The sequence below is a fragment of the Amblyomma mixtum genome, chromosome 2, assembly GCF_055824585.1.
Source record: "Amblyomma mixtum isolate Tamu chromosome 2, ASM5582458v1, whole genome shotgun sequence".
In the NCBI taxonomy this organism is placed as follows: Eukaryota; Metazoa; Arthropoda; class Arachnida; order Ixodida; family Ixodidae; genus Amblyomma; species Amblyomma mixtum.
Window position 1 is genome coordinate 18,232,318 of NC_143013.1, and position 10,690 is coordinate 18,243,007.

The 10,690-nt window shown below is 47.3% G+C and overlaps 1 protein-coding gene across 3 annotated transcripts in view; it reads left to right on the forward strand.

Moving 5' to 3' along the window:
• LOC149358575 (transient receptor potential cation channel subfamily A member 1 homolog) overlaps positions 1 to 10,371 on the forward strand; it is a 30,778-nt gene extending 20,407 nt beyond the window's left edge. For 2 of the 3 annotated variants that reach the window (XM_089570688.1, XM_089570687.1), the window contains 9 exons: positions 481 to 651; positions 1,836 to 1,936; positions 3,030 to 3,229; positions 3,333 to 3,465; positions 3,531 to 3,662; positions 4,523 to 4,723; positions 5,852 to 6,091; positions 6,865 to 7,035; positions 10,065 to 10,371. In XM_089570688.1, coding sequence (XP_089426814.1) covers positions 481 to 651; positions 1,836 to 1,936; positions 3,030 to 3,229; positions 3,333 to 3,465; positions 3,531 to 3,662; positions 4,523 to 4,723; positions 5,852 to 6,091; positions 6,865 to 7,035; positions 10,065 to 10,259 — 1,544 coding nt within the window. In that variant the 3' untranslated portion in view covers positions 10,260 to 10,371. The remainder of the gene's footprint in view (positions 1 to 480; positions 652 to 1,835; positions 1,937 to 3,029; positions 3,230 to 3,332; positions 3,466 to 3,530; positions 3,663 to 4,522; positions 4,724 to 5,851; positions 6,092 to 6,864; positions 7,036 to 10,064) is intronic. The other variant, XM_089570689.1, reaches the window with a different exon arrangement.
• The last annotated feature ends 319 nt before the right edge of the window (positions 10,372 to 10,690 follow it).

Sequence of the window (10,690 nt, forward strand, 5' to 3'; positions counted from 1 at the left end):
AATGCTTGCCACAAACCATCCTTGGATGCGAAGTACGCTGCTTCATCCTCAGTGTCGACAAACTACGACGCCAAACTTTGACGCAGGACCTTGAGTCAAAGCAAAGAAGGCTGTTTTTATTGAGGATTGTAGTGTCATATCATTCCTTGTGTTTACAGTTGCGCAAGGCAAGCTAAGAGAGACGTCGCGGCTGCTTCAGAAAGGAGAGCGAGACTAAGTGAATAGCAGCAAATGTTTCTGAAGATGAGCACAGTACCATGCTTTTTTTTCCCCTCTTGCTTTCACTGAAAACGGGCCCTATGACCGAACTGAAAACGTATTTACGTTCCCACAGTGTACTGCGTCTAACGCTATTGGGCGAGATCAGCGTCCTAATGCGTATGATAAGCATATTTTGTTCCACTGACTCTAGCGCACATTGTCCACGCCTGACTTCTTACGGGTAAAATATGATTTATTTCGCCTTGCCGTGGGTTGCAGATTTGGCTACGCTCGTGTTCGACAACTGCGTTTTAGTCGAAGCCGCCTCGGACGAGGACCCAAACAAGTCGGTCACGTATCAGTACCAGTACCTGGACGACGCATTCTGCGGCTGCGGACACGAAGACTCCGACGACGATAGCGACTCGGATTCTGACTCGACAGTTCCAGGCGAGGTTGCTTTAAAGTAACCCTAATTGTCACATCGGCACAGTCCTAAGGGCTAAGATGTGAGCAATGCAACTAACTGGGCTTTACACGAGCGAGTAGGTGGGCTAGTTTGTTCTGCATGGTGAATATACGGCGCAAGGCAACGGCAAGGGACAGAAACAGCGCCCGTGTGTGCCTTTTACTGTTTTCGTCCCTTGTCTTTGCCATGAGCTTTATATTCACCATGCATAACTGGGGTTCTCTATGCCTTTTTAATGATACCCTAAGCCTGGTGATAACATTAGGTAAGTTCGTCTTATGGTAGGCGAGAACTGAACAGTGGGGCTTTCATGCATTGCTACGCTAGCGTCAGCATGTGGGGGAGTGTAACACCGCGATGTGGATTCAGACGCGTTTTTGCTCTTATTTTGCCGACGGAGATTTTAAGAGCAGTCTGCTTTTATAACCTCTCTTCCGATGCACACTTGGGAGTCGTCTGGCGTGTTTTTTTTCTCCTTTGGATCGATGGAAAGGTATCAAAAGCATTGCAGTCCATCGATACCTAACAGCGGCCATTAATAAGCCATTGTTTGCCATACGTTAAAACGGTTTCTCATAACGTTTCACATGCCCCTTTAATTGCATATAATTCAGAAATTGATCTACTCTTGAACTGCAATAAGCTCTCATTGCACGATGTTTTTTGTTCGTTTAACTGAGGCGATTCTTAGAACATTTTTTTGCATCCGTCATCATCATCACCGTCAGCAGCAGCAGCAGCAGCCTGACTACTCCCACTGCAGGGCAGAAGCCTTTTCCATGTCTCTCCAAGTAACCCTGTCCTTTAGCAAACCATACTTATATATAACAAACCATATTTTCGATTACTGCGTGAGTTTTCCTATTTCCTCAGTTGAACGGTCAAGAAGGATCGAGATTATGCGCGGAAATGCCAAGGTTGCCACACCCTCACTGCTTCCCCGTTGCAAAACTGAAGCCAAATGGCAAAATCGAATTGAAGTATTGCTCACTGAAGTATTGAAGGTGGGCTCAGGCGTCAAGCAGAAGGGCACGTAGAGGCGGTGAATCAGCGGGACCGATTTCAGCAAATTTTTATTCATTAGATGTAGATTGTATGCCCTGACGGAACAGAGTTAAACCCAATCAGAATTGACGATTAACAATGAACCGTATTCTTTTCACAGTTAGGAAAGTCTACGATGACAACGGCAACGTGCTTCCTGGCATACCTCTCTACTCGAAGGACTTCGGGACACTCAAGCAGAATCACCCGCTGATGATTATGGTGCGTAAATCGTTGGCCTTGCTGAGATTTACGAATTAATTGAATGTATAGCATTTTGCATACACCGTTGCCGACTGACACGGACGGTTAAGGTGAAGGTTGCGCAAACATGGGGCGATCCACAACGGAGAGACACAAGGCCTGTTTACATGAACTCGATAGAGTCGGGTCGAGTTTGCTTGACGGGTAACAAACCAGTTGTCGGGTTCATGTAAACTCTATCGGGTCGAGTAAAATAAGCGGCAGAGCGAGTCGAGTTAACTCGCCTGCAGGGGGCAGGTTAACTCGCTTGACACGCCTTTCTAAAATCATGGAATCGAAGAGTCGGGTTCGCGGGAGGGGAGAGGATAAAAGCGAACCTGTTTCTCGCCAACGCCGACGCGCCTCCGAAACAGCGGTGCCGTGCCACCATCTTGGAGGCTGGCACTGCCCTCTCCCGCTTGTGCTGTTTCATGCTTGGTGTCGCTGGAGTTGAAGCGGTCTCAACTTGCTAAAATCGAGTTCATGTAAACACGCAGTCGTCGAGTTGGGCTGACCTTGCTCAACTCGTTCCCCTGACTCGACTCGCCGCTGTCGGGTTCATGTAAACGAGGCTACAGAAACACACACAGCGCCTGTGTGTGTCTTTGTGCCTCTTAGTTGTGGATGGTCCTATGTTTGTGCAGCCTTACCCTTAACAGTAACATGTACCAACTAGGCCCAACCAAAGTTTGACTGACACGGAGCTACAAGCTGGTGCTGACGGCCAAGCGCGCATAACCACAGCCCAGATAAGTAGCGGGCGAAGCACAGCCCATCGGTAACCAGGGGTTAATCGAAATGGAGATCAGTAGTTAGCCGGTCAAACATTGTTGCGTTATTTTATGTTATGTTGTCTTTTCTCGGTTGGCAGTCGCTCCCGATGCCTGATGAAATGGATAAGAACGCCAGGTGGTCGAAATTTCCGGAGCCCTTCAGTACGGCGTCCCTCATAGCCTCAGCCGCTTTGGGACTTTAAACTCCCATAAACCATAGATATTCAATATTGCAAAGAGGGAAAGCTGGCTGGACAGCGCCATGATTGTAGCGTTTTTTTTTCCTTTCATGGCCGCAGGCAAACGAAAGACGGCGAGCACTGCTAGGCCATGAGCTGTGCAAGAGCCTGCTTCTGCACAAATGGGAGAGCTACGGCCGTTACGTGTACTACGGCACTATGTCCATATATATGCTCTTCTTGGGTTGTCTCACGTCTTTCGCCATGGGCACACCGGCGCCATGCCCACTCGACTTCCCGCACTTCAACACCACTTGCTCGTGAGCATCAGCAGCTGCGCGCGAGATATATGTGAGCAAGGGAAAGAGTTTATTTCGTACTCACCTCTCTCAAACCCCTTCACGGGGTTTGTTACCTCCTCAGGTTCATCTCAAGGTACAATACATGCGCCGTTATTGGTGAGGCGTCCGACGAAGGGCAGTACATGCAGACGGACTTCGCTCGGAAGGCCAAGAATATCATCTTCATGGTGTCTCTCATATTTCTACTCAAAGAAGTGAGTTATTATTCGTGCGCAACTGTGGCGAAGCAAGTCGAGGAACACGAGCTCTGCGGTTTCAGGTTTTCCAAATGTACAACACTCGTTGGAACTACCTTGATCTGGAAAACCTGTCTGAATGGAGCTGCTACGTCTGCTCGCTCCTCTTTGTCGTCAACTTCACAGACTGCTCGAGGGCGACCGGAGTCCCTGAGGTATTGTCGCGCTTTTTTGATAGTTTATTTTATTTCTTTCCGAATCCTGCAGGCCACTGCTTGGCCCAAGTAGCAATCTTGCTCTAGGTATAGCATGCCGTACTTCTTTCGGTTACTTGAACACTTTTATAACCGTCTGTATCACTGGCAGCTGTAATTCACTGATTCAATCACTCAATCAATCAATCAATCATATATTCAATCAGACAGTCAGTAAGTCATCCAGTCACTCAGTGAGTCAGTCATTCAGTCAGTCGCAATCAGTCAGTCAGCCAACCAATCACAACCTGTCAATGCAGCATAATCAGTCAGTCACAATCAGTTAATCAGCCACAGACAGCCAGTAAGTGAATCAGTCGGTCAATCAATCCCAGTCAGTCAGTCAATGAATCATATTCAACCAGTCAGTGAATCAGTCAGTCAATCAGTCAGTAAATCAGTCAATCAATCACAATCAGTCAGTCAGTCAGTCAGTCAGTCAGTCAGTCAGTCAGTCAGTCAGTCAGTCAGTCAGTCCAGTCAGTCCAGTCAGTCCAGTCAGTCAGTCAGTCAGTCAGTCAGTCAGTCAGTCAGTCAGTCAGTCAGTCAGTCAGTCAGTCAGTCAGTCAGTCAGTCAGTCAGTCAGTCAGTGTCTATAGTTTCTCTGCTAAGACGGACAAACTGGACTGCTAGAAATTTTTATTGGAACAACCTAATCATGTGTTAGTCGCCGCTGTACTGACACAACTGATGCATTTTGCTTTCGTCCTTTTTGTGTCCCGAAGGTGTTTACTGAAATCTCCGCTACAGTAATCTCTTAAACGTGTCCACGTGTTCTGAAGAATAGATGACGCAAGGGATTGCATGACGTGTCTGCGCAGCCTTGGCAGTGGCACCTGGGCGTCGTATCCGTGTTCCTCAGCTGGGCTCTGCTGGTGATCTACATCAGGAAGCTGCCTTTCCTGGGAATCTACGTCGTGATGTTCACCAATGTGCTCAGCACCTTCTGCCAGTTCTTCATGGTCTTCTTCCTCTTCATTGTGGCCTTCGCCCTGACCTTCTTCGCACTTCTGCAGCACCAGGTACGAGAGACATAAAAGAGCAAGTCACGACCGGGGGTGGCGCCCCACGCGCTTTGATGGTTCCGCGCTTCTTGGAATAAAAAAAATCGTATTATTTATTTCGTTTACAAGTATTAGGTAAGAGGCGTCCGATGGACATAGAATTAACGCTCAACTGGTGCTCAGAATACTTGCGCGATATTTCTATTGGAAGGTTGTGGATGGAATGCAGCATAGCTTTTCACTTCACAGTAGACAAGAAACAATCGAAAAAAATGTTGAAAAAAACTTTGCTCTGCTGCCGGTGCCCTGCAAGCATTGCACTGAGGAGTGTCATGTTAACTGCCTACGCAAAACTTGACTGACCTGTCAGGTTTTGAACCAGCTGCCAGCCTGAAGAACAACCTCTTGGTACCTTTTGCTGCATTCAAAATGTCAAAGACATGCCGAGAGTGAAACGGGAAGTGCACGAAGAAGTTTTATTGCGAAAGCAATACTACTTGCACTTTCACGTCTTTGCCGTGCCGCGGCGGTGACCACCATCGTGCCGCGGCGGTGACCACCAAAGCAATCCTACTTGCACTTTCACGCCCTTGCCGTGCCGCGGCAGTGACCACCATCGTGCCGCGGCGGTGACCACCATTGGCCTTCATTTGACCTTGATTGCATTAGATTGGATTAGATTAGATTGGATTGGACTGGATTGGACTGGATTGGACTGGATTGGATTAGATTAGATTAGATTAGAGTAGATTGCATTGGATTGGATAGGAGTGGATTGGATTGCATTGGAGTGGATTGGATTGGAGTGGATTGGATTGGAGTGGATTGAATTGGATTGCATGGTATTGGATTGGTTTGGATTGGATTGGATTTGATTGGTTTGGATTGTATAACCGATGCATCACCACAAGTCTAACCACAAGCACCACCACCAGCTATACTACCAGCTGTACCATGGCGTAGGTACGGATATTGCTTTCGCAATTACCGGGCTTAACCAAGCTAAGCCACAGCGAATTTTTCTTATGCTTCTCCGCTGAGCTGAAGCAGCTACGTCCGCTTGTCATAGTCTGCGATTTCCGTTTCCGAGTTCAACGGAAAGCGAGATTTCCAAAGCCGCATTTTCTTTTTCTATGCCATGTGCAGGCTCCGTTCGACACCCCCTGGAAGGCTATCATGAAGACAACGGTGATGATGATAGGCGAGATCGAGTACGATACCATATTCACCGAGCAAGTGCTGCCCTACGAGACCTCTTCGTACATCCTGATGGCCATGTTCATCGTGCTGATGACCATCATCACGTCCAACCTGCTCGTCGGTCTCGCAGTCGACGACATCAAAGAAGTCCTCGAACAGGCCGAGCTAAAGAGGCTCGGAATGCAGGCAAGTTTAGAATCATTTAATGACAGAGATTCGCTGAAGCACGCGCATCCTTCACGAAAGCATCATTTCTTTTTTTCACGAAAATAGGTCACTATTGACGAGCCTCTTCAAGAATAATGTTTTCATTTCGCGCTTGTCGGCAATCTGTATCTTTCCAAGACGTCAAATACGAAGTTGTGAAGGTATAGGATGCGCAATCAAAGGACGAACCACGAAGAAAGACACAGAGACACACATTGAAGTTCAAATACGAAGGTTACTCGAAGGAAGGAAAAATGATGGGCCCCTGACGACTCCTTGGGTCCGCGAATAAAGCTTCGTTTTTCGCGAATAAGAAGACGTCGTCTCAATGGACACAACCACGAGGCTTATACCCATAGACATTGCTCATTCTCAGATTTTATAGACATCAGGTGGTTATTGTATAGCAACCCTCTACATATGCTATGGGATTTAACGCCGGAGGCGACATGGGTTGTTATGGACACCGTAGTGGAGAGTTCCGGATTGATTTCGTCCATCTGGGCACTGACATTGCACAGCACACGGGCCTCTAGCATTTCGCCTCCATCGAAAATCCGACTGCCGCGGCCGGTATCGAACCAGCATCTTTCATGTCAGCAGCCGAGCTACATTGCTTGGCTTGTTGGTTGTTCAGTGCATATAACGTAGTAGTCCAGCTGACAACTTAGATAGATCTAAGGTTATTCTTGATAAGTCTTTTTCACAAATATATGAGCCCCACCAAAAATATGTGCGCCATTTCCACGCAGGTGAAGTTGGTGCTCACTGTGGAAACGATGCTGCCTACATGGGTTCGACGTAGAGTCGTCGTGCAGAAGAGAACTTTGAAGCCCAACAAGAAGACCACACTGGCCATCTTACTGCGAAGAATGATTGGAATTAACATTCAAATGGATCAGCACAAAAAACAAGACGAGAAGGTGAGAACTATGGTTCGCGCTTACGATCACAAATGCATCATCGGCAGACTATCACGGGACATAAAATCGCTCTGGTATTGTCTACATTCGGCGTTATTATCTAGTACGAAGTTTGTTAACAGGCGACATTTTGAAGGAAATAAATAAGGTACAGTGAGGCGGTGCGATGGGAGCTATTATAGAGCTGTTCTAGACTATTTCGCGCTATCGCGCCAATTATTTTTGTTTTATTATTCACTAGAAGTTTCCTTTAGCTCGCAGAGACAAAAAGTATCAGCACAATGCTTCTTACTGTGCTCCTTGCTTACAGATTAAGGACAACAATTTGCAGAATGCTTAATAATTCTGCTATCGCTTACAAGTACAGTTAACTTATATTTGTTAGAGGGAACGTACCTAGTGAAATACGAGGTCTGTTAGAAAAGTATCCGACTTTTTTTTTTTGTTAACACCTGATGGATATGAAACAAGCGCGCTTGCATCAGCGGACCTTGAACCTTCGTGCACATGCATGAATTTTTTCCCGCCTGCCGATAGCGTCAGTCGCTGGGACGGAGCGTTTGAGTGAAGTAGTGCGCAGTGCTCTCGTCGGGTTTTTATTGCAAGGAAAATGGCGGCGCGACAGGAGCAGCGCTACTGCATCAAATTTTGCCAGAAATTGGGCGACAGCCAAGTGGAAACTATTGGGAATATTCAGACGGCCTTCGGTGAGGATGCTATGAGCAGAACACAGATTAAGCAGTGGTACAAATGGTTTAAAGACGGCCGCACATCGGTGGATAATGAGCCACGCTCCGGTCGGCCATCAACATGCCGAAATGACCAGGTCATTGCCGAAGTGAACGCTGTGGTGATGCGGGACTGTCGTGTGACTATCCGAGAAATTGCGGAAGAGGTGGACATCAGCAATTTTGCTGCACATTCCATTATCACTGAAGATTTGGCCATGGCGAGGGTTGCGGCGAAATTCGTGCCGAAGCTGCTCACGGTGGAGCAAAAGCAGCTTCGTGTTGAAGTCTCACAGGACATTCTAGATCCCACAAACAATGACCCCGACTTCGTCAACACCATAATCACTGGTGACGAGTCTTGTGTGTACGGGTACGACCCGGAACCAAATCCCAGTCGTCACAGTGGAAGCATTCCATGCCACCAAGACCAAAGAAGGCCCGCCAAGTGCGCAGCAATGTCAAAGTGAGGATGACTGCTTTCTTTGACTCCCTCTGTGCGACACACCACGAGTACGCACCCCACAGGGTCAAACAATGACCAAAGAGTACTACAGGGATGTCCAGGGATGTCGGCGGCGCAAGAGACCGGAGTTGAGGTCAACAGGAAATTGGCGCATCCATCACGACAATGCTCTTGCACATTCCTCGCACTTGATTCAGACTTTTTTGGTGAAAAACTAGACTCCTGTAGTTCAACAGGCTCCTTACTCTCCTGATATGTCCACCTGCGACTACTGGATGTTTCCCAAAGTTAAGAGGCCATTGAAAGGAGCGCGATTTCAGTAAAGAGAGGTCATTATGGCTGCAACGACAGCTGACCTTAACTCCATTCCGAAAGGGGCCTTTTCGGAATACTTCCAACAATGGCAGCACCGATGGGAGAAGTGTGTGGAGTCTCAAGGAGACTATTTTGCAGGTGATTAGGTTTCCAACGCTCCAGTTATGCCAGTTTTTTTTCTTTGGCCAAAGGTCGGATACTTTTCTAACAGACCTCGTAGAATTCCTTTACTACTAGCGTAATGAAATGCTTTTCGCATTGCAGGGCATCTTATTGTGTTGTATATGCCGAATTTATATTGACGATGGACCACACTCCCACCTCTGTACGGTTTATATCAGCAATATGGCCAATTTAAACTCTTGTCGTCTCATGCCTTCATGTTTTGAATATGGGCTCGACTGTATTTCTTTCTTTTTTCTATGGAAGCACCATGCTTTTTTTTTTACAATCACAGCTGTTATGGCCAAGTTTGGTGTTTATGCGGAGTCGGCATCGTTGGCGAAGCACACCAGGTGCAATGAATCGCACTGATTGGCCACAAGGAAGTGACGTCACGCATGGCGCTGTGACAGAGCGCCGCGCTGATTGCCCATAATGCCCCTCACAGATTGCGTCGCGCATAATGACAGCATTCACGACGCCGCGAAGGATTCACTAGAGTTTCCCGCGGCGCTAATGCGAGTGTAGAGGCATGAACTCAACGCACATCCTGTATCCGTACTTGGAGCTAATAAACACTCGCAATACTATTGTTTCGCACGTTCCTTTTTGACGCTTAAATCCGCATTACCACACTGAAGGCCGGTATTAGCGTGGAAGCACTACTTAACGCCGTTCCAACCAAGAATCTCGTGTGAAGCTTGACCTTGAGGGTGACTTTACTATAACACGGTTCTAACCAAGAATCTCGTGTGAAGCTTGACCTTGAAGGTGACCTTAATTAACACGGTTCCAACCAAGATACTCTTGTGAAGCTTGACTTTGAGGGTGACTTTACTATAACACGGTTCCAACCAAGAATCTCGTGTGAAGCTTGACCTTGAAGGTGACCTTAATTAACACGGTTCCAACCAAGATACTCTTGTGAAGCTTGGCCTTGAGGGTGACTACTATAACACGGTTCCAACCAAGAATCTCATGTGAAGCTTGACTTTGAGGGTGACTTTACTATAACATGGTTCTAACCAAGAATCTCGTGTGAAGTTTGACCTTGAAGGTGACCTTGGCCAACATGGAGAAACAAAATAAATACTGCCGCGACTAGGTGTCGAACCCACGACGCAGCAAATAGATCAGCTTCGCTAGCCACTGCACGAGAGCACTGTGCTATCGCCGCAGCCGATCAGGCCTTATGTTAAACTAAACACAAACTAAACACAAAGCAAAACCCCGAGCCAAGCGTGCTAAACACAAGCTTTCACATCGGTTTAACCTCGTTGAAACCTTACCACATTTTTCTTGGTTTCCAGCTTTTACAACAATGTCGTAATTATTTCCGTGAATTCTCCTTTCCACAGTACACGGTGGAGAAGGTGTACGAACACCAGCAGGCCATGGAGCGCAGCCTGAAGCACCTCCTGGAGCGCATGAACATCCTGACGCAGCAGGGACACCAGCTGGAGAAGTCCCTAAACGCGCTCTCACGACGGCTGGCCGACGAAGGCGACGGCAGGTCTCGTTCGACGAGGACGTCAGTCTCCAATGATCTGTGACCTCGTACAAGAAAGCGGGAAAGATGCTTTTTTAGAAGATAATTTTATTCAAGCACTTGTTCTCCATTCCTTTGCATTGTCAAGAAATGAATAAACATTGTACTCAAATGTTTGCTGGCGCAGACGAAGTGGATTAAAAGTGTCAAAAAGTGGCCAGCTGAACACATAATCGGCCCAATACTGGGAATGTATTGGTGAAGGCTGGCCCCGAAATGGACCAGAGTGATACCATTTATTTCCAAAATTGCGCCGATTACCTGTGCAGCTTGTGGTGGTACAGTGTTATGATCCATGGCTGCTATTCAAGGTGTAGCATGTCCGCCGGGCAGAATGGCCGACCCAGCGATGACAGCTCTTGAGACAATGCCGAAAAAAAAAAGCAGGACCTTAGGGAATCCAAATAGAATCCTTGCATTCTCTCTGGATAGGCA